General features: G+C 39.1%; 1 protein-coding gene across 1 annotated transcript in view; it reads right to left on the bottom strand.

Moving 5' to 3' along the window:
* The window catches only part of LOC124721608 (microtubule-associated serine/threonine-protein kinase 3), a 263,031-nt gene that overhangs the window by 68,737 nt on the left and 168,699 nt on the right, over nucleotides 1-25,595 (bottom strand). Inside the window, exons 15-17 of the mRNA XM_047246660.1 lie at nucleotides 20,634-20,755; nucleotides 6,782-7,009; nucleotides 1,656-2,088 (exon numbers count right to left, since the gene is read on the bottom strand). Coding sequence (XP_047102616.1) covers nucleotides 1,656-2,088; nucleotides 6,782-7,009; nucleotides 20,634-20,755 — 783 coding nt within the window. The remainder of the gene's footprint in view (nucleotides 1-1,655; nucleotides 2,089-6,781; nucleotides 7,010-20,633; nucleotides 20,756-25,595) is intronic.

Here is a 25,595-nt window from a genome sequence, read left to right as displayed (position 1 = left end):
ACCACAGGCCTGAGGAGGCAGCTTGCTTTATTTATCTTAGTTACTACATAGCTTTGAGGGAGTTAATTACATTCTTTTTCATTTGCCAGAACATGTAATATTTGTGATTTGCCTGTATGTACATTGCACAGCTTCTTGCATGTATTCTTTCAACAATTTACTATTTGGGGCGTTTTCTTTAATAACAAAGCCTTCACACTCCTCAACTGATTTTCATGTTCCTATTTTAATTATTGCTCCTGCAGATTTAATTTTATTATCTGGATTATTAGTTTCAGCCATCATTAAGAGTGGTGCATTTGCATTTGCCAAACATAAAACTATGAAGCACATATTGGGAGCTAGGGATGTTCTAAACAAAGGAAAATGGGTTGCAGAATTGTATCTGATAACTGATCACAAGTGGGGGGGTTCTTCAACTTTCATTTTTATTTTTGAAAGAATGAATCCCTAGTTCTGAAAGCTAAAGATACAGCATATATTTATGCATATGCGCAGATTGGTCACAATTTACACTAGGTGCTAACTATGGCCATGTTTTTGTCGTAATTTTTATCGTCTCTTCTGAAATAAACTTAAAATTATGTTAAAATTAACAAAATTCAAGTCAGGGATTTCTAGCTTTTCTCCCTCTAATGTTGTTAAGGTTTCTGACACAGGAAGTGACATTCCTGATGTGTCATAGTTCTGGCATAAAGTTAGGTATGAGCTGCAGGAAATCAGCATTAAGATGTTACTTTACATACTTAATTGCTGATACCTTGAGGCAAAAATCTGTGAAACTACTAGCGCAAAAAGAGTTTCTCCTGCAATTCACTGACACACAATATTTTTAGCTGTTCTGAATTAAAACACATCTATCAAATCAATGTTTTCTATTTCGCAAAAATCTTGCTATACAGATATTAATGCAAACATTAAATCAGTAACCTCTCTAAAATGAAACTGAATAGTATTTTCAATAAATTGAAATTCTGTTTTCTAATGGGAATGACAAATTATAGGGCACTGTCAGTTTACAAATGGCACCAACCACCCACTAAATGAAGCTCATTTAGAGGGTAAAGAATACTTTATTATAAACAGACTATTAATATTAATAACACACAAATAAAACAAACACCATTTATCACAGACTTTCCTCCATTTCTCCAAACAGTTCTTGAGATATGACCTAAAAGAGGATGTTCCTTTATCTTCATAAGGAGATAACAGCACATAAGTGCCAGTTCTAAACTGCACAGAGCATTATTAAATATGATGAGCATACATTGTCTTGATTCCCTGTTGACGCGAAAATCTACTTTCTCATTTTTAAATATTAAGTAGCACTACTCAACTTGGGCCACATTCACAACACCTTTAATACATACAGCATTGAATCCACAATGAAATACACCAGAAACAAAATCTGTCTCACACTTTACAGTTTATGTGACCTGAAATTGCCATGTTCATTAGCACAGATTATTAAATAATGCCAATGTGTGTGTAACTCAAATGGCATTGGCCTCTACACCTTACTCAACACAGAAATTGAGTGAGAAATAGCACTGAAACCATTGTACATGGTTTATGCATGCTTGTTCTTAATTTTCTAAATAACTCTTATGCTAAAGCTATAGACTATGATACAGCACATAACTAAATACTACCTGGTACGATTATCTTCAACAGAAATTGAAAAACGAGGAAGAGCATCCTTTGAGTGAAGTCTCCTCTTCCTGTGGATCTGTGGTGAAACATCATCACTCTCAGTTTGTGATGATTCAGGCGTACTAGGCTGTGCAGCTTTCTTCAACGATGATCGATCACCTGTCTCCATTATTTCCCGGTTTCCATCTGTTTCTGGCGTGTCCAAATTACTCCCAAGATTGGAAGGAGAAGACTCTGAATGGTCTGACTGCCCTGAATCGGCACGTGAGAATGACTTTCTGAAACTGCCATCATCCCCTTCTTCAAATAGACTTAGCCTGGTCTGTACCTTACGATAGTGTGGCGTACACGACGAGAATGAACTGAACAGAGGTGACTCATCTGTATCATCTGTATCTTCTCCAATGTCATGGTTGTAACGATCCATTCGAGCTGGAAGAGATGTAAGGGTTGAACAGTTAATGATAATGCTGTTATGATCATTCAAGTTATTAACACGGAGTGAGAGGAAAAAATCTTGCAAATGTTCAAAACTTTTATGATAAATTTCTTCTGCTAAAGTTCGAGGAAAAAAGGGAAAAATAAAATAGTCTGCAACACAGTAAAGATACTTAACACTAGATCAAGAATGGCAGCAGAAAAGGATATCTGTTCAGTTCTCATTTCCCACTTATCTCAATTTTGGAACAAGGGTGATTCATTTGTTCCTGTACTATTTTCCACTGCCTTATACACCTTTCCATTCCTATCTCCAGTGGGAAAAAAATTACTAAAAGTGTACTGAGATCTTAACAACTTTTTTGCCCTCTGCGCAGTAATCACCTATTTCATTTCAACAAGCAAGACTAGTTATATTTCACTCAGTTTACAGTAAGAAAACATTATAACTAACTTATAAAGTTAGAAACTCCAATTTTTAATGTGTTGTAACACAATCCAGTTCACACAAATCTCAGTTCCTGCTTATGAATGATATCAGATGCTAATACAATCCAAAGCATAACAACAAGAAGCTAACAATGGTCAACAGTTCTTAAAACCTGTCAAATTCAATCAAACTGCAGCTACAGTAGTATTACATTAGTAGTTCTTCCAATTAATATTTCAAAATATTTCGTAGAGGAGTCAAAAAGGTGAAATTCCACCTGGGACAATATACACTGTTTCTCTACTCAGTATTTTGGGCCCAAATGGGACACAATACATTGCAGGTCAGAGTATCCCACTATGTAGAATTACGTTGGTCAAACAGGATGCCTGTGGCAAAATTAAAATTGGAACAGATAGTTGACCCTTGAGCTTTCTTTCATGTGAGCTTCAGTATAAGAGTTAAACTTTGTGAAGTACCAAGGATCAATCACTACTATTCAACACCGTGATCTTCTTCCCCCCTCGAGCATTACTTCTCTAAAACAGCAACAGGTCCTCTGAGGAATTTGGAAGAGAAGAAGAATGGTAATGGCATACAAACTCAGATATCACACTATAGTTTACTTGTAGCTCTAATTCCTGCTTACTACACTCCTGGAAATTGAAATAAGAACACCGTGAATACATTGTCCAGGAAGGGGAAACTTTATTGACACATTCCTGGGGTCAGATACATCACATGATCACACTGACAGAACCACAGGCACATAGACACAGGCAACAGAGCATGCACAATGTCGGCACTAGTACAGTGTATATCCACCTTTCGCAGCAATGCAGGCTGCTATTCTCCCATGGAGACGATCGTAGAGATGCTGGATGTAGTCCTGTGGAACGGCTTGCCATGCCATTTCCACCTGGCGCCTCAGTTGGACCAGCGTTCGTGCTGGACGTGCAGACCGCGTGAGACGACGCTTCATCCAGTCCCAAACATGCTCAATGGGGGACAGATCCGGAGATCTTGCTGGCCAGGGTAGTTGACTTACACCTTCTAGAGCACGTTGGGTGGCACGGGATACATGCGGACGTGCATTGTCCTGTTGGAACAGCAAGTTCCCTTGCCGGTCTAGGAATGGTAGAACGATGGGTTCGATGACGGTTTGGATGTACCGTGCACTATTCAGTGTCCCCTCGACGATCACCAGTGGTGTACGGCCAGTGTAGGAGATCGCTCCCCACACCATGATGCCGGGTGTTGGCCCTGTGTGCCTCGGTCGTATGCAGTCCTGATTGTGGCGCTCACCTGCACGGTGCCAAACACGCATATGACCATCATTGGCACCAAGGCAGAAGCGACTCTCATCGCTGAAGACGACACGTCTCCATTCGTCCCTCCATTCACGCCTGTCGCGACACCACTGGAGGTGGGCTGCACGATGTTGGGGCGTGAGCGGAAGACGGCCTAACGGTGTGCAGGACCGTAGCCCAGCTTCATGGAGACGGTTGTGAATGGTCCTCGCCGATACCCCAGGAGCAACAGTGTCCCTAATTTGCTGGGAAGTGGCGGTGCGGTCCCCTACGGCACTGCGTAGGATCCTACGGTCTTGGCGTGCATCCGTGCGTCGCTGTGGTCCAGTCCCAGGTCGACGGGCACGTGCACCTTCCGCCGACCACTGGCGACAACATCGATGTACTGTGGACACCTCACGCCCCACGTGTTGAGCAATTCGGCGGTACGTCCACCTGGCCTCCCGCATGCCCACTATACGGCCTTGCTCAAAGTCCGTCAACTGCACAAACGGTTCACGTCCACGCTGTCGCGGCATGCTACCAGTGTTAAAGACTGCGATGGAGCTCCGTATGCCACGGCAAACTGGCTGACACTGACGGCGGCGGTGCACAAATGCTGCGCAGCTAGCACCATTCGACGGCCAACACCGCGGTTCCTGGTGTGTCCGCTGTGCCGTGCGTGTGATCATTGCTTGTACAGCCCTCTCGCAGTGTCCGGAGCAAGTATGGTGGGTCTGACACACCGGTGTCAATGTGTTCTTTTTTCCATTTCCAGGAGTGTATATAGTGTTGCATAATCTGTAATACTGTAGGTTACCTACATACTACTGAGTGTATCCCTTGCATAGTGGATATAATTCGTAGGTAAGAACCATAAGGAATGTCTTTGATTACATCAGGAAATATTTTTGTATGGTATGAGAGTTACATGTATGTAAAGTTACATCATTTCGTGTTCTGTTAATACTAAGTTGTCATTTGTAAGTAGCTTGTCTGCACATACAGTATTGCGAATACAAAAGAAATCATTGGAGCTCTTTTGTTGTGTGTGTGTGTGTGTGTGTGTGTGTGAGAGAGAGAGAGAGAGAGAGAGAGAGAGACCGCGGGGGGGGGGGGGGGGGGGTTAAAAGGAAACTCAAATTAAAAAGCAAGGCACATAATAATCATCAATATAGTCTTCAGGGATGAAGTATATTTAAAACTTAAATCTGGTAAAGGGTGAAGTACATTGAGTTATGATTATAAAGTGTTTCATGAAACCTTTAACCCAGCTCTTGGTAATTAAGTGATACTGCTCTTGTAACTATGTATTTCAGGGATAGGGGGTAATGGGAGGAAAGGGGGTGGGGGGCAGCACAGAAGTTAGCAGTTACAGGATGGTAATACATGGAGTATACACTACACACTTCAAACATTATTTATAATACTTCTCTGCTCAAGCAATAACAAGAGGTCAGTCAAAATGGAAACAAGGGCAGATGAATGTTTTTTTTTCCTCTCCACAAAAAATGGGAAGCTGAAGAACAAAAAGATGTATCTTTCCCACCCATTACAAGTAGAGAAATCTATCTAAATTGTGATAAGAAATACATATTAACACTTATAAGAAAATGGTATAAATGCAAACCAAGGATATAAATGGATTGGAGAGGAAAGATGCTAATTTACAAGGGGACAGAATAGCAAGACAGAAATTACAGTCTTGAAGGCTCCTCACTAGGAGACTTTCTTGTATTACCTTCAATGCCTTCAGCAGTTTAAGCAGCAAATGCATATAGTGATCAAAAATTTTTTTTACATTTCTTTAAATGCAAGAAAATCAAGAACACCAATATTACATACAAGTGACTATTGAATCAAGCATAAGTCAATGCTGCTGTTTTGGCTGTTTCAACTTGGTATGCAGTCATTCAGATTCGGACAGACTTATTAAAGATTGTATTACACTGGATACACATCACTAACCAGATCTGTGCTGAAGCCCTCAGATTGAACAACTGATGTTCTCAAGACTGCTTAATGCAGAGAAATAATGCAGCTTGCTGGAGGTACCAAACCACAACACAGTGCTTACCACACCATCTGTTTACTGGCCCACACACTCTCTCATTCCTGTTGCATGGTCCCAGCTTTATAATGCTTTTCCATTCTGCTCCAAGCACTTCAAGCACCACAAAAGAGCATGTCTCACAGTGATTGAGGTTATACTACACATATCATCAGCCTGTTACACAAGAGATGGGAATGCTGCACAGATTTAAAGGATGTCACTTCAACAGGACAACTCAGAGATATGTGACTGTACATCCAAGCTGATGCAAAATAAAAAAGAAAGTCTCTTTAATCTATTGGGGAAAACACCGTTATTACATGCTCCTTTTGCATTTCCTTGAACTCCAGATTGAAGGCTACATTTCCCTTCCAGCACGAAGTCCCTGGTAGTGCTGGGGAATGCTTTTTCCTCGATGTTAACATATTGTCAGCTTTTGCTTATAATCAGTTATTCTAGTTTTACAAGCAAATTGGTCATCGGTATATTATTTACTGAGACAAATTCGTGGCCATCATTGAGCATCAACTTCATCTACCAAAAGGCTTTAAAAATATTGTCATCCTGTGTGCTTGTCTGTTTCAAAAAAGTTGCATTTCTTGACACATCATCATCCATCTTCTATTACTCAACACACTACAATGTCACTTTTTTAGTTTAATTCCTAAAATAGATGACTCCATTTTCCCTCTACTGGAGTGAACAAATTTCTAAGATGTTACTCTTTCACAATTCTTCAGTCTTAATGCATAAAAAATTTTAAAAAATATAACACTATAATGCATCTCACAAGTCAACTGCAATGCATCTTTGACTGCTGCATGTGCTAACAAGCTATGTCTCTCCACTTACATTGCTCTACTTTTAAACGTCAAAATGGTGCAGGTTAGCCTGTGGACAAAAGTATGCTCTTACTGTCAAAGTAACTGGTGTCCTCTTCATGATCAATCTGAGGAACAAATTCAGCTTTTTGCCTGAGTAATGAATTCCAGTCCACACCACTGAAATATGGATGCTCCTTTACTTCATGAGCACCCCCTGTTCCCAGTCGATCTCTTGGATTTTGTTGTAGTAGAGATGTGATGATGTCTTTGGCCTCAGGTTGCACTGGCCAGTCATCATCATCTGGCCATTCAATGTCATCTGTAAAACAACAAATTTACACAATTTATTTATAAATGCAATGTATAAAAGTACATATGCAGTATAATAAGACATAAATACACGAAAACAAACATAAGAAGTGCCCTTCAGGGAGATGAGTCTTGAGGTCATCTCCCGAGGCTACTATCCCACTTACGGCACAGTTAAGTGGAGGGAGCTGTCATACCTTATACACAAATCACATAGAGTTAATATCACAACATATACATATAGTAGTAACTATAGTAGAGTAGAATATGGTAATTCAGGTGAGACAGGCTCTAAGCGTTTACTGAAGCCCTCCCACTTGAAATAGGTAGGTAAAAGGACCTCCTTTGCTATCTAAAGCTTTCCTTTCATATATTATTTTCTTCTTGAGAAAACAGAATTTTTTCCAATTTTACTTTTATGTATATTGTGTAATTTCTTTACTTTTGTTTTTATTTTTTAATTAATTATTTAATTATATAAAAAACATGGAAAGTACTAATTTTCTGAAAATTGTCTAGTTTGTAGTAGCAAATGACCCACTATAGTTACCAAGGTGGTGTGTCACTCTGTAATGTTAATAAGTGAATGAATAAATAAACAATAATTCAATTTTAGAGACAACTGTTTGAAGTAAACTAATATTTTCCCAATTTTAAGTTGTGCTGTGACTTAAAACACAAGAAATGCTAAAATACAAAATACATCATCACTGGTAAACCAAGCAGAAGCAAGTAACTATTAATGTCCAATAAATGAAATTCTTCTGTTTCTGTAATCAGTGGACGAAGACTCATATATAGTAGAGACCACACACCGTGGACATTGTACATTTAGCAACTCTGCCACAAGCAACAGTAACTATGGCACATGACCACCAGCCAAAATCACCAACTAGCCTACACTACACCTTTGTCTTGTTACCATCACTGCTGTTGGACTCTGATAATGATATCACTCTGCTCTGCTGAATTTTGCCAAATTTGTCACCTCGCACTGCTATATTGTTATAAGCCTTTGGTTCCATCAGCAGTGCTCAACTACAGGTGAGACACTTGCAAACATTTCCTCTGGATATCTGTGTTACCATGGGTTATGTCATGCAGAGTACTAGTTAATATTGCTCACGGTATTATTAAACGTCACTCGACACTGAATTTCTGGAGCTTCAAGTGCTATTTCCTTCTACTTTACTTAGATTCTTTAATTTTTTTCTGCATTGAAATATCTAGCGATTTAAGTTGTGTTAATGTATGATGTCCAGTAAATACTGTACCTGCAGAAGTATTAGTTTGTGGTGGTGAGGTATTTTTCTAATGTTTGCAAGGCATCTACAATATCAGTAACATAATCATGTACAGATTAGTGTCTAGATTCAGTCAGCCAATTTGTAAGGACAAGAGAGCATGCAATTATAGGCATGCAGTTCTTTGAATTGTGGAAACAGCTTCAGCTGAGGCAACAACAACCACAGCAGCAGCTCCTTCAGCAGCAGCTCCTTCAGCAGCAGTTATTGCAGCAGCAAGAACACTAACAACAACAGCAACAACAATAACAATAACAGCACCAGCACCTTACAAAGCAGCTACTATCACCCTCCCAGCACATCTTATATTTGCCCCATTCCTTACATTCAACAACATCTGTAAGGAATGGTGTTAATATGCAGCACCCATGCACCATCATCTCAAGGGATCATTGATGCTGCTTGTCACAGGAACCGAATGAGCTCTTGGATAAACTAGCACAATATTAGGACCACCAAGTGCATGTGGAATCAGAATGACTGTGTTTTATACAGTGTGTTAAACAACCAGCACAGACATGCTTACAATGGGCCACTCACAATGTAAATTCACTTGCACAACAGGTGGTTGAGCTGAATCTCATGCAGACAGCCTCATAAAAATTAGACTGATACAAGATGTACATACCCATCAAATCCTTATCGACACTCTGTAGTTAACAGATCCTAGCTCAGAAGACCTCTTAGAAATCACATGGTCATTTTAAACAACATACGTACACCAGCGTCTGGCACCGCACTTGACGGACATCATCCCCAACAAATGTTGTCTTCACAGCTTCAACCAACAGTTGGCCTCACTGTCCACCTCGTGCCAGCCCACCTCACAGCCACTGAAGGCTACCATTTCATTTGGGTTTTCAGCACATATCACTCTTTGTGATAACAAAATTCTATGGTTTGCATACATTTGTCCTATACCTTACATCATCAGGGATTCCATAGGGAATGAACTCAATCGCCTTATGGCCCAGGACGTTCTGCACTGAATTCCATTACGTTTATGGTCATTTCCCACTGTAGTGGTCCATAACCAGATATCTCTCTCTGCATCTGTGTCAATTTCAAGGCCACAGTCAATTCCCAAGCTGTAACAGACACTGTCTACAACTATAAATCAATGAATTTTTTTCTTGTCTTGCAAGTGGGCACTTATACTCAAAGACCGACTTCTCTAAAGCATACTTACAGCTTCCCCTTGATGCAGAGTCTCAAAAATTCATGGTCATCAATACACCGTATGGATTACTCTGATACCATAGGCTGCCATTTGGCACAGCTAGTACTCCAGCAATTTTTCAAAGGCTACTGGAGCAATTGCTCCAGGACATTCCCCATTGCTCATTTATTTGGACAACAACATAGTAACCATAGCCAATAAATATGATTTACACAACCTCTGGTGAGTTTTCATACTGCTGGAGAAAACATATCTCCATTACAACCTGTAAAAGTGGTCATTTTTTAAGCCATAATTAGAGTACTTAGGACATATTAAGGGAAAAGGTGGAGTGAGACCAACAGAAACACAGCTACAAGTCATACAGAAACTGCCTAAACTGAACTCTCTCAAAACAACTTCTGTTAGCACTTGGCAAAATAAATTATTACAGACAGCTCATTCCAAATGCTGCAATGTTGAATAGACTCCAAAAAGCTGACGTCCCTTTCGAATGGGCTTCCAAATGTGAACAAGAGTGCTCTGCTTTCAAGCATTGTCTGATACATGCTCCATGTTTCACTAATTTTTCCCAGAGTACTCTCTCATCCCAATGCCTTCAATTAGGATTGAACAGATATTGTTAAATTGCACAACCTGTGGGTTTGAATGTCCAATCACGTATGTATCTAAAATGATGTCACCTGCCCAACAAAATTACTCACAGAGTGGAAAGAGCTCTCTCTCTCTCTCTCTCTCTCTCTCTCTCTCTCTCTCACTCACTCACTCACTCTAACATCTATGGCATACAAAAGTTCCATTAATATTTATTTGATAGAGTATTTGAGATGGTCACTGACCCTGAGGCATTTCAGATAATATTTGTACCCAACTGCTGCATCCCAGAACACAGCCGAATGGCTACAGCTTTGGTGGCTGTTTCTTAGTAATTACCAATATGAGAGTACACACAAATCAACACTTGACTGCGCCAATGCAGATAGCTTACCCTGGTTATCAGCAGATTCTATGTCTCCCCACAGGTCTGCTGGCAAATAGATTAATAACCACCATCAACTCATACAAATCTTCCACTGACAGCCTCCCAAATAGCACATGTGATGGTTACAGACCGTCTTTTATGGAATGTTCCAGATTACACATGCAATGTGTGGCTACCAGGGTTTCAACCACGACAGTAGGTGGCCAAAAGTCTTTTATCACTCTGCCACCAACTTTAAGCAATTCAAGGAGTACTCCTGCTATTGCCAGCTACAGTAGGTGTCTAAGTGATCATTCCAGAAGACCTATAGTCAAAGGTGTTGGCACTAGAGATGGGCAAAACTGTTCTTTTCAGAGATCGGATCAGAACTGTTCACTCCCTGAAGTGAACTAGGTCTTTTTCATGACTCACCACTCATTCACAATAGAAAATAAATGGAAGGCACATTGCCCTTTAAACTTGGTTTATTCCAGTACTATACCTGTATTTTGATCTTATTGGATCCTATTTTGAATTAACACAGATAATGAGTAAGAATTTTGTATTGTTCACTGAAATTTCCACGATATGACAAAGTTTTTGATTATCGATTTATTTTGCACTATCGTGGTTTTCTGAGTGATCGGAAAATGTTGTAACTTGAGATTTACAATAACAATGTATTTGGCTCTAATGTATTAAAATTGCATTAACCTCGTACAAATACATCCCAAGCCATATATTTTTAAAGTGAACGTTTCCTTCCGAAGACGCCCAAAATCGCAATATCCGTACTACAATTAGAAAAAAAATATAAATTTGACTGTAAGACCAAAGTGCTGCATATAGCCTTACGCAGAATAAAACAAGGAAAACATTGGTGTATCACATTTTGCGATACATTTATCGGTTCACTCGTAATTAAAGCGTAAATTCGAGTGTCCATAATAAAAAATCCTATAGTAAGAGGAGTCGTCAGGAACCTCATCTGATCAGTTTAAACAAATAAAAATAAAATAAAAACAAATGATGTATACATAACATAATTATGTAATATACACATCGGTATTAGTACGAAGAACAATATCCAGTATAGACGAACTCTGATGCAGAGGCGCTGAGTCAAGCTGGTCGAGCTGCGAGCTGTATTACTGCATGAGCTAAGACCGCAGAGACCAGAGTGATACCAGAGTTGCTTTGCTCAACGCTCTGGCTAGAGTCGAGAGCGGTGGGGTGAGCGTTGAGCAGGCGAGTTCCGAGGGTGGGGGGAGCGGTGAACGGCCACCAGTCACCCGCTCCGAGACAAATTGTCCGTTCTCTTGCGAGCAGGTTGTTGCAAGTAGTTCTTATGTTCTCTGCTAGGAGGCTCTCTGTCCTGTTGCTCGCATCAACTGCCCAGAGGGCAGGACGTGCGACTGAAACGATCGCCGACGGAGTGCGATGCTAAGTTTTAGGTGCGCCAGACACTGCACGTGGCAGAGGAAGCAGAGAGACGGTACGGCATATGTGAAACACAAAATCCAATGGGGCACTGCACAATGCAGGCAGCCAAGGCAGAAGCAGGGCAGAGGCTGGCGCCAGCTGTGTTTTGTGGCGTGCAGTGTGCTCTGACCAGCAGAGGCCCAGCTGATATGCTCTCTCTCTCTCTCTCTCTCTCTCTCTCTCTCTCTCTCTCTCTCTCTGCTGTGGGAAACGTTTGGAGCTACTGTTCTTTTTTTCTGAATCACTGATTGTTCACTCCTTTGAAAGATTCAACACTATGAATCGGTTCAGGAGCGGATCCCCCATCTCTAGTTGGCACGCCTCCATGAAAGTCACTGGGGAATACCCCATGAAAGTCACTGGGGAATATTCAAAGTCAAACAATTTTCATGCTGCACTGGCATGTTATAAATCAAGACATCACCAAGATGGTCATGGGCTACCAGGTGTATGCCACATCTCAGCCAGCACTGTATCAGCAGTTACATTCCTGGCCACTACTGCAAGGTATCTGGGACCACCTCCAGATACACTTTCCAGGCCCATTTCTAGATCATATTTTGGAAGTAGTAATATGTGCCTATTAACTTTTCCCCTACACAGTACAAAAGTCTTCCACCTAAGCAGAAGCCACCATTTGATAATTAACATATCTACCAAACAGCATCAAAAGCCTGACAGATAGCCAACTAACATTTAAAAAATAAATTAAAAGAATTTCTAGATGACAACTCCTTCTATTCATTGGCTGAATTTTTAGATATAAATTAAGGGGGGGAGACAACTTAAACATTAGTGTCATGCAATATTTTGTGTACTGTAATATCCTGTACAGACATCTTTTATTAACCTGACACATTCCACATCTTTACGAAGTGTCATATTCATGATCTATGGAACAAGTATTAATCTAATCTAATCTAATCTAATCTACAAGGGTGACCTGAAAAGTAATATATCTGAATTTGTTATGCAAAAACTCGTCTAGCATTTCAAACAAAACAAATGTTATTAACTTTTTAAATCTTTATTCTTCATGTCTACATACTTGCAGCCCTCTGTCACTAGAGGGCTCGAAATTGTTGCATGTAATGGGGCAGTATGTAATGTAACGTGGTGGCACATAACGTAAGCATGTCAGTGCAGGAGAAACAGCATACTGTACACAAGTTTCGAATTCAAAAGAGTTCATCCACACATGGAGCATCCTCTCCTTCAGCACGGCTATGCCACAACACACAAAAATGCTACAATATCTGTAACAATCCAACGCTTTGCATTCAAAGTTATCGACCGTCCTCCACAAAGTCCTGACTTGGCCCCTTCTGATATTCACTTGTTTCCAAAACTTAAAGAACACTTTTGAGGACTTCACTTTGATAGTGATGAAGCAGTGCAATCAGAGGCGAGTTTCTGGCTCTATCAACAAAGTCTGTCTACAGCGACGGTGTCAACAAACTGGTCTCTTGTTGGGAAAAATGTGTTCATTGCTGGGGTGACTTTGTTGAGAAAGAAGAGTAAAGATGTTTGTATTATGTCAAAAGCTTTAAGAGTTTTCACATTAAAAAAGTCAGAGGTATTACATTTCAGCGCATACGCATATTTACTATATAACTCCTCTGTAAAATCACTGTCTAAGACAAGACCCAAACGTTTTCAAACTTCTGCCCCCTAAATATCATACATTATCTTCTATTCACCCCATTCCATCCCCCTTTCAATGACCCAGCAGAATGTTAGGTGCGGACATTCAAGACACAAATGCCCCATCCCGTGCAGGAGATGAAATTGGGCACAGCACTGACCACCCTTTAAGTACATTCCATCGACGGAAAAAGCCTAGCAAAACTGCATAATTGTAGACAACTAAGAACACAACTTTGTTTCCTATGGTCAAACAAACATTAACCATCACAAAAAGTCTAGCTTACCTAGACCCAGTCCTAATTTGTGGGTATGGGCATCAAGTTTGGTGTTTCCTGGACACCACCATAAAGCTTCAGGGTACAGACTCAGGCAGGTGTTGTTTAGCAACTCGTCAACCACCTGTGCCATCAAAGGGTTTCCACACCTGACAAGTCACTGTTGCCGCCATTAACATCGTGACAACCAAAGCAGCACAATAAGACCCAGAAGCTGGTGCATTTGCTCCAGCACCATGTGCGTCTTTCATGCAACCAGACATAAAAATGCCAGATACAACCACACCAGAAGCATCATTATCTCTGGCGAAAGATGAATCGACACTAGCACCAGTGGAAAAAACGAGTATGCAGCAATTACCAGCAGCCACACCAATTCCAATAACTCCAAACTACACTGCCCACATGCCAGATGACGAGCAGTGTTCCCCAGCCAAACCTGCCATGTCCGGGGAAGAAGTATCTCATATATTTACCATGACTGCAGACAATTTTGGTTAGTGGCTCTGCAACATACAATGGTAACTACGGCTTATGACCATTGATCACACAAGCCATCCACCAGTGGTAGTACAAAGATGGCAATATAGCCATCCACAGAGCGGGTTCTCCTTGCACAGCTGCCTCAGGCAGGCAACTGCCAACTACACCACATCACCATCTTCTCACTGTCACAGCTGTTAAGTCTGAGTACCGTACTGCTCCACTCCACTGGACTCTGCCAAATACATTGTCTTTTCCTCTTGTACTGTCATAGGACTTTGACTGTCAGCAACGCTCAATGGCACATGATAAACTCCGAGACGTTTCTATGCTACCATACCTATATCATGTGGAAAATTCTGAATTGGTTTGTTCATTATCAAGTCTCATTGACTGCATCCTTTGATAGATGCTGAACTTCTGGAACTTCACGTGTCAGTTCCTTCTACTTTATTTACTTTCTGATGGGCTTTAAACTATCCCATCTACGAGGATCCAGGGATTTAAGTTTGATGGCCGGTAAATGCTGGAACTTTGTTGAGTGTTACAGTAAAAACAATAGCAAAGGCAAACTACAGGAGACTGGCATTATAATTTTCATCTAGATTATGTACCCGTTAAAAAGATGATTTTATAATTTATGTACACTGTTCACAGTGGTCAGTACCAAATGCATAGTACCACCAGACAGTGAAATGAACTTTTTTATTTAAAAACTAATTATTACTTTTATGGTGACTGGTAACTAGGTTCTTTTTGTCTGTGAAAATATATTATATACTGGCTACCTTTCTGAATTATGCATTGACATTTTAGTATCCCCACCAGCAGACATCGCAATTGAGATAGATAAGTTGGCATAGCTACTGCGTCAGAATTGTGCAGCAGCCTGCCACAAAGTACACATGTGGTACATAGTAAGGGCACACCCACTGACAGAGGTGTTTCCCTAAAGAAAGTAGTAAGCTGGATGGGTCAGTTCTTACACTATGTTCAGTCCCGAGTGACTGGAAAAAAGCGCAGGTGACGCCTGTATATAAGAAGGGTAGAAGGACGGATCCTCAAAATTACAGACCAATATCCTTAACATCGGTTTGTTGCAGGATTCTCGAACATATTCTCAGCTCGAAAATAAAGAATTTCCTTGAGACAGAGAAGTTGCTGTCCATGCATCAACACGGCTTTAGAAAGCATCACTCCTGCGAAATGCAACTCGCCCTTTTTTCACATGATATCTTGCGAACCATGGATGAAGGGTATCAGACGGATGCCATATTCCTTGACTTCCAGAAAGCGTTGACCCACTGCAGACTCCTAACTAAGGTACAAGCATATGGGATTGGTTCCCAAATATGTGAGTGGCTCGAAGACTTCTTAAGTAATAGAACCCAGTATGTTGTCCTCAATGGTGAGTGTTCATCGGAGGTGAGGGTATCATCTGGAGTGCCCCAGGGAAGTGTGGTAGGTCCGCTGTTGTTTTCTATCTACATAAATTATCTTTTGGATAGGGTGGATAGCAATGTGCGGCTGTTTGCTGAAGATGCTGTGGTGTATGGGAAGGTGTTGTCGTTGAGTGACTGTAGGAGGATACAAGATGACTTGGACAGAATTTGTGATTGGTGTAAAGAATGACAGCTAACTCTAAATATAGATAAATGTAAATTAATACAGATGAATAGCAAAAAGAATCCCGTAATGTTTGAATACTCCATTAGTAGTGTACCGCTTGACACAGTTATGTCAATCAAATATTTGGGCGTAACATTGCAGAGCGATATGAAGTGGGACAAGCATGTAATAGCAGTTGTGGGGGAGGCGGATAGTCGTCTTTGGTTCATTGGTAGAGTTTTGGGAAGATGTGGTTCATCTGTAAAGGAGACCGCTTATAAAACACTAATACGACCTATTCTTGAGTACTGCTCGAGAAGTTTGGATCCCCATCAGGTCAGATTGAGGGAGGACATAGAAGCAATTCAGAGGCGGGCTGCTAGATTTGTTACTGGTAGGTTTGATCATCATGTGAGTGTTACAGAAATGTTTCAGGAACACGGGTGGGAGTCTCTAGAGGAAAGGAGGCATTCTTTTCGTGAATCGTTCCTGAGGAAATTTGGAGAACCAGCATTTGAGGCTGACTGAAGTACAATTTTACTGCCGCCAACTTATATTTAGCGGAAAGACCACAAAGATAAGCTAAGAGAGATTGGGGCTCGTACAGAGGCGTATAGGCAGTCATTTTTCCCTCGTTCTGTTTGGGAGTGGAACAGGGAGAGAAGATGCTAGTTGTGGTACGATGTTCCCTCCGCCACGCACCGTATGGTGTATTGCAGAGTATGTATGTAGATGTAGATGTAGAATTGTTGCAGACCTGGTCTTGTGCTACATGCCGAGTACTCAGTCACCAGCCACCTGTGCCAGCCTAGTTGAGTTTTTCCCCATGCAAGTCTCTGTGAGGTTTTGGACTTTCTGCTTCCTGCAAACTGACTCATATGGCGAGTTTTCACTTCCTCTTATGGGGTTCTGGTCCCTGGTTATTATCAAGCCACCTTTGGCCCATGAAGCACCCATGCTGATAGTGTAATGGTGGTGTTACGTTGGTGCAGATAATAAATGGTTTAAATATTTTTTTTCATCGTCTCACTTAAAGAAAGAAACCCAGTCTTTTCAGGTTATGTAATCAATACAAACATGGTCAACATCACTTTTAAGAGTACTTATCCATTCTTTCGTCAGAATGTGTTTAGTATGCAATCAGGTCATATAACTTTCAGCTGATGACCTTGTTTTCAAGCCCAGTTCATTGGTGCCAAGCTAAATTGTACGTGGTGTGGCTATAAAATAATGGGACTAAAGCTGTCGCAGGGTAACTACATGTGCAGCAAATATGAATAACCAATAGCTGTGAAACATGAAGTCGAATGTGGCACCTCTGGTGTCTGTAGACAAATCAGAATGGCTGTGGTCTTCATTTGTGTAAGATAAGAGTAAAAATAGAGCAACAAGTTTACTAAGAGAAGTGTATAGCAAAGACTGTTTATTATGTACGCAAGTCTTTAGGTGGTTAAAGCATTTGCAAGATGGCCAAGAAGACATTGAAGATGACTCACACCGCAACACTCTTCAACATCAAAAACAGATGAAAATATAAAAAGAGAAGGTAATTTGATTCAATTTGACTGTTGGCTGTGTATTTTATCTGACAGAGCGTGTGGCAAATTTTAAATAACCAATTTAACATGAGAAAATGTGTGTGAAATCTGTGCCAAAAACTCTCACGATCCAACAAAAAGAAGCTTGTGAATATGTTTGTATTGACACTTTGAATACCACAGAAAATTATCCCAATTTCTTGGAAAGAGTGATAACGTGACAGATCTTGGTATTTCACTTATGATCTAGAAACCAGGAACAAATCCATGGACTGGAAGGGCCCAACGTCACTGAGAGCAAAAAAAGCTTGAATGAGCAAATGAGCAAATCAAGTTTCAAAGTGTTGATAAGATTTTCAATATTCACTTGGTTCATAAAGGTCAAACTATTAATCAATATTGCTACCCGAGGTTCTTGCTCAACTCCATGAGGGATGAGGGGGGAGGGGGGGAGGGGGAAAGGGGGGGGGGCGGGATGGACACGAATTGTGGAAGAACACATCATGGGTTCTACATCAAGACAATTCACCAGCTCATACCACACTGTCTATTAACAGGTTTCCAGCCAAGTACAGCCTCCTGGTGTTAGACCACCCAATTTATTTGCCTGGCCTGGCACAATGTGACATTTATTTCACACGTCAAATCTCCATTGAAAGGAACAATATTTCAGTCCACTGAAGCAGTGAAAGAAAAAGTAGCACACATCTGCAAGGAACTCACAAAGGAAGACTTCCAGTCATTTACATTAATGGAACATTCGAATGGAGCACTTTAGGGGTATAGAGGAGGGCAGTACATTGAAGTTGACAATAACTAAATAAACATGTTTTGCAAATAAAACGTTTTACAACAATAATTCTGTTGTTTGACAGCCACACTTTGTATATTGCTTTTTAGATATGATCTCTAATTACTTTTTTCACATGGGCCTTATTCATATCTAAGACATCAAGCAAATTACATAATTCTAATAAAATGTTGTGTTGTTTGAAAAGGACTGGAAGCGCACACAGTTTTCTCAATTACTGTACCAAGACTGATGATTGGCAAAACTTAATACAGATTTGTGCATCTGTAAAGAGATCGATGTGCAAAGCATTCAACAACTACTAACGTCATACCCTAGTAAAAGATCTTGCCAAGAACCAAGAAAATTCTGTTCCTATGTAAATTGCTAAGAAGGGCGAAGGCTTCTATTCGGTCAGTCATTGGCCACTCTAGTGTGGTAATAGAAGACAACAAAAAGAAAACTGAAGCTTCAAATTTCTCACTAAAGAAATCATCACACAGGAAGAACATACTAACATACTGTTGTTTGATCGTCACACACACATACCATATGGAGGACATAGTAATAGGTTAAACTATTACACATTAGTTAGAAGAATATGTCATCCAGTATCTACACAATCACAAAATGTAATTTAAATTCCATTTATTGTACAGATAAAAATTCAAAAGTCATATTCATATGCATAACATTTTAGATGTTTTACATCCACATATTCTACATTTCTTCTGTTCTTTCCTTCACTCCTAAAAATCTTATTTCCTTCATATTAATTTACTTTAATGTGTATTTTTGCCAGATAGGGCTTGATTGATTGTAATTTCATGGACTGCTCTGTAGCTTGTATTTTACATGCTTACATTTTCGAACGAATTGTAAAATATTGTGTTTTCTTACATTCATCAGTTCTGTTATTCTTTTACTTTATATGTGTTTTATTAATGTTTTCACATAATATCAATCAAGTGTAAAACTGCTAATACTTCAATTTTGTAATCTGATTAACACAGAAGTGTTTTAATGGATTTGGTCAAGAGTGCCATCTTTGACTTTGAAGTTCTTTGACTTGTACTGTTATACATCACATGTGGTTCTTTTGTCAATGCGCTATCACATTTTAATCTTGCTACAATTTTTCATTTTTATTGGCTATTATGGGTTTCAGTGGTAATATATGTCAAAGCACATACGACATGTGATACACCTGCGATAATTTTTTTGAGTATTTCGATTGATATAATGGTTTTTTCCTGTTTTGATCTTATTTTGTTTCATATTGTCACAGTTTCCATTTTTGTATGTCATACAGCTGCCACTGATGATGAATTAAGGCCGAAACTGGTAGCGGAATATATAACATTATCACAGACAACACAGTCTTATGCATTTTGAACAATTCATACATCTGTTGACCACCGCCAAGCAAGATGTTACTGGATATTATAATTGTTTTGAACAATGGATATTTTCCTTTCCTCTGTTCCCTTATCTTAGCCTTACACAGGAAACTTTTACAAGATTCAAGTACGGTCAACAAATAAAATAACATAATTTAAATTTTGCTACAAAAATAATACACTAATAAAAAATTATTCTACTACATGAAACCATGAGTCAAACACAGATACGACAGAAAGTGTGTGTGATACAATGCGGGTCTCATGCATTTATTGTTAAGAGAGGAGGAGAGGGAGTGAAGAAGTGAGGAAAGGGGAAAAACCAAATACCAGCTATTAAACAGATGTACAATTAAATTATTTTTTATTTTCCATGCACCAAGATTGATTTCAGACCATATCTGTAGCGGAGGGTTTAAGCACATTTGATTGCAATGAGGAGGGCTCATGTTTAATTTGAAGTGTTGCTACCATTTTGTCTTTGTGGGGGATTCAAACAAGGTGCACACCGCCTTATGAGGCCCATCGTGGAGCTTCTAGGATAAGAAATAGTGGCTCCAAGGTTTGAAATACCAACAGTGGCTGGGACAGTGGTGTGCTGATGACATGCCCCTCCACGCTGCTTCCTAATGACAGCCACAGGATGACAGAACAGGCAGTCATGATGCATGGTTTTCAGACCCGGATCAAAGTGTTCCTTTAAGATGCATTTTAAATTTAAAAAAATGTTTGTTAATATGTCACTGAACAACACTGAATTTCAATAATGGTATAATTTTGTACATATTTCAGTGTTCTTTGTCTTCATCACTGCAGTGAGTCAGGGTTCAAAATTTCTTTTATTAAGCTTTTAATTAAAAAAGCTGTTTTGCAAGATGTCCGCCTGATTCATCTGCAACACCATTAATGCATAGCAATATAAATCTGAAATAATGCCAGAGAATAATTTCTCAGCTCATACTTTACCATTTACAGTGTGGGCAAACAATTCTTCTGGTGTATCACCAAAAAAGGGCACACAGCCAATGAGGAATTCATACAATATAATGCCCATAGACCACCAGTCTACAGGTTTGCCATATCCCTGTCTGCAAAGAAGAATTTTTATGTCAGATCTCAGAAATATAAATGATTTGCTCTGTACAGATTTATAATTCATTTGCAAAAATAGATGAAATGCCAGAAAAGATAATCAAAAAGTAATATATAATGCAAGCAATTACAGGTCAAAACAAATGACACACTTGTTCACATACAATTAATTTCTGTTCTCAATTCTTGCCTGCTTCTTGCACACAGATCTTGGCTGGAAATATTAAAATAGGAAATGGTAATATCCCAGATGAACACTCAGAAAATGATGGAAAACAAACCCTATGAAGTGCTCTTTTATGTTCTGCTACACATGGGAAAATTGTGTGGTCAGTCACATCTGATACATTGCTTTAGCCCACCCATATTTTTCAAATTAGATGTCAGTTTACAATCATTTAACAGCTTTATTTTAACATGTTCAGAAGACCACATCATAATCTATTTATTGGTGTAAATAGGCAACTGATCCTCATGAAACTAGATAAAACTTAGTATATATCATCCACATTCACTGGGTAACATTACACATTCTATAGCAAGGAGATATTTACAAGTATTGGGTGCACTGTCAATAAGCAAGCAAGGTGAAAAAGCTTTCTGTCTAACATAAAGATGATATTTTGTTTATGATGAGTTGGCACATGTTACACAGTAATTTAAGTGTCCACTTCTTCTGCAAAATTCTTTTGTTTATTGGCTTTTTAAAGTAGTTTTATGTTTTCATCAAATTAATAAACTGGACTACAGTTCCATCAAGAAATATTCTGTTTTGGACAGTGTACAACCAACAGTACTTCATCCAAGATTTATAAGGAGTCTGTTTCTTCATTTCCAACATGTGACAAATTGGTGGCTGAATTAAAATGTAGGCATAATTCACTGGAATGCAATACATGTGAAGGACAACCCAGGACTGGAATCACAGATGAGAACAAGGTCACAGCTAGTGTTAGCCGAGTAGCAAAAGGGATACTTTACACTGGCTACCTTGTGAAGGGTATAACATTACCTGGTGTACACTATTCAAGTGTTTCAGAGCAACTGAATGACAAAATAAAAATTGTCATCTCGTCAACAATATCTGGGTGGCAATACTACCACTAACATTAATATATTTTTTCTAGAATAGTTTCTCGAAATCTTTGCATTAACAGAGATGGTATACATTTCTGTATTCATATCTTAAGAGAGCACTACAAGCTTTTCATCAGGCGATACTTAGTTAATTATTTGTATGTTCCTTGGCTCATAATTGTGACCTCTCACTATGATGTGAAATGAGTCAATTTTATAAGTACAATACACTTTCTTAGTGATAAATATGGAAACATGCTGATCGTTTACACAATTTTCTTAATCTATGATGTGTTTTTCTTTTGTTATTAACATGTAGTAACTTATACTTAACGATGTCAAATTTCTCCATTACACACACACACACACACACACACACACACACACACACACACACAAGAATATTATTAAAGACCTATGTCTGAATACCTCACTCCTCTCAGTGGCCTCTAGTATTAGACTCATCAATGCTGTTTTCCAACTGCGACTGATTGTTGACAATAAGCTTCATAAGACAGTACAAGTACAGTGAGGCTGTTGTCAGTGCACCCAACCACTTAAACAGCTGGGTATTAGAGGTTGTAGAGTGAACACCACATATTGACCTTATTACATGCTTTTGTGCAAGTCCTTGTTTCTCAATGATGAATTAGCCCAATGTCAATGGAAATAGGAAAAATAAGTCAACTTTTTGACAGTTTCATTTCCAAAATCTGAGATTATCTGTAACCCAAAATTTGCAGAGCTTAGACATTTAAGATGGTCTGTAACAGGTGACTTCCAACTCAGATTCTTATCAATATAAAAACTTATGCATTTAGAATACTAGATTTCATTTACTGAATTTTATCTAAGCTCACTGACAGTCCATTTGCAGAGAACTAGTTTTTAATTTTCAAGAAAATACTATTACATTTTCAAGTGTCAAAGTTTGTTCATTGTGCTTGAATTAAAATACTTGCATTTTCAGCAAAGAGAACTATTTCTGTTTCTTGGATATATGCTGGCCAATAATTTATATACCAGAAATAATAAGAGAATACTCAATATATATTAATGTGGTACACCTGTAGCGATTATGTACCATTATAAAGATGCTGTTTCATTGTGTACACTCTCTGGGTTTCTTAATGCGACACACCGCATCCTCTTAGTAATAAACCAGTTACCATCTATATCTCTGGTACCACAATATTTGACATTATATAGGAGACTACTGTGTCACCAAAAATACCAGTTCACAATATTTTGTCACTTAAATTTTGTATAACTTTATTTGTGAATTGAACAATAACATATTATGTGACGAGACCCTTTTGGCAACCAAATTGAGACTGAGTAAGTAAAATATTTTTAGAGGAGGTGTGCCATGGTTTTTGTGTACATAATTTTTCCACTATCTTCAAGGAGGGAAGTAGTGAGACTGGCCAGTAATTATTACTATCTGTCTTACTACTTTTTTTTTGTAAAGGAGTCTGACCATAGTAGATTTCAGTCTGTCCAGAAATTTCCTCTGTGATAGTGATGCATTACATACATGACTGAATACATTGCAAATATTGGAAGAACTGGATTTCAGTACTTCACTTGAGATATTTTTGCTTTGGCAGAGCACAGACTAATTAAGACCCAAAATCCAGAGAAGATAGTGATGTTAAGATTCTGGGTGTGGAGCAAAGCTGATGATCTAACTCATTCCAAAGGTGTTTCACTGGGTTCAGGTAGAACTTCAGGCAGACCAGTCTATTTCAGCAATGTTATTGTATACAAACCATTGTTTCCCAAATGGTGCTTTATGGCAGGGTGGATAGTCACGCTGATACAAACAAACTGAAGTCTCCAAACTGTTCCTCTACTGTACACTTCTTAAGTACAATAAGGAGACCATACCCAACTACGAAAAATATTCCATGTTGTAACACCACCTCATCTGTACTTCACTGTTTGCACTACACATGTTGATAGGTAATGTTCTCAAGGTATCTGCCATACCCAAATCTTCCATCACATCCCCACATAGTATACTGCGATTTATCACTCCAAATCATTCATTTCCAGTCCTCATTGTCCAGTGGCTTAATCAAACAAGTTTATTTCTTGTGCTACACTTAATTTATTTGAAACACTCTTAATCTGTCCGAATGAGGTATTTAGACTACAAAAATCTCTCTCTCACTCATAATCATATAAATTCTACCCCCCCCCCCCCCTTCCTCAGCCCTATATTTTCAGCAATCAGTTCAGCTAATTTATCTACCTACCTCCTGTTAAGGTGTAGGTCATGTCTTTTCTATTACCATCTGCCAATAGCAGCAAGTGGTACAGCACCAATATGAGCTCACCCGAAACCAGTAGCAACAAGCTCACATTTGTGCCTGAGTTTCATGTCCAAGCTGTTGCCTGCTCCCCAGCTATTAATACCTGATCCCATTTATTCAAATCACTAGCAAGTGCCTCAATAGCCTCAATTACCTGGCCAAGGATGGCACTAGGTTTTACAATACTTGTGACCTGGTACTCTGATCCTAGGTTCTCCAGCATATGTTGGCCAACACCCTGTTAATGACTGCTACCTATGAGTGAGATCTTCCTTTTTTTTAACTAAATTCAGAATCTAACCCATCTTTCAAATTCTTAGTAATGGTCTGACATACCCTTCTTTCATCTACAGCTGAATGATGCTCTTACTGTTAAAGAGAAAAACTGTAAGTGGAAAAATGTATTCACATTGAAAAGCAAATTAATTATAAGAAACAGATCTGTGCACTCACACCAAGATTTGCTACATTAAGACAAACAAATACCTTTTGAGAGAAAGTTGTGCCCCAGCTTATGTGTTACTTATTGTACACAACATAACTCATGTACACCTGTTTAAGGCATTTAACTCGAATTCATCCTGGAATGTAAGAAATGCGCTATCACAACATCAACACTACGCATTTTAGGCTCACATGACATGTGGATGTTCACAATACCTTGCTCACAAATGTACCACTTGCAAATGATGAAACAAAACCTAAGTATATCTGAATCCCAAAAAGTACCAGTCTTTGTGCATTTAACTGCTCACATAGGGCTCTAATGATCGTCAGATTTGGACAATTAGGGTCAATACTCGAGAAAATGTGGAGACCATATTTTACACACAAAACTTTAAAACGAAGCAAATAAATTGTTGGTTGATAACTGCATTGCAGTAATATGGTGTCCATGTGAACACTATAAATTTCTGCAAAAATATTTTTAAAAAGTAAAAATAAAAGAACAGTGTATAGTCATTTTTCGTCTGTATGTGGAAACCTATTGAACTTTGTCAGCTGTTAATTCATGTTTATAACGCAATCAAAGAGGTGAGGAAGCAACAAGTTCATGGCATTCTGGCAACTGCAAAAAGTGAAGGGATTGGAGGTGACTGAAGATGTGAGTAAGAATCAGCCTTAGTGGAGATATTTTGCATCAAAGTAATTCATCAATGCAAAGTAAGAATGGAGTTCAATTTCTAAATACACTTGCCCAGTTTATGAAAATCTGATGAATCAGAGATTATGAATAGCAAAGCTTTGATGGTGGTAACATTTAAAGTCATAAAACACGAAAATGGATCTTCTTGCTTTCGGACAATTTTCTCATTGATTTTCCACTATGTTACAACAACAGTATTTCCAAATTAAACATAAAGTTACTGAATACTGTTCAGCTACGTGTTTCACTGAAGTTATACACCACCATAGATTTTAATATCTTGACTGCAAAGGA

Source organism: Schistocerca piceifrons, chromosome X, assembly GCF_021461385.2.
Source record: "Schistocerca piceifrons isolate TAMUIC-IGC-003096 chromosome X, iqSchPice1.1, whole genome shotgun sequence".
NCBI lineage: Eukaryota > Metazoa > Arthropoda > Insecta > Orthoptera > Acrididae > Schistocerca > Schistocerca piceifrons.
This window is presented reverse-complemented; position numbering and strand designations above follow the sequence as displayed.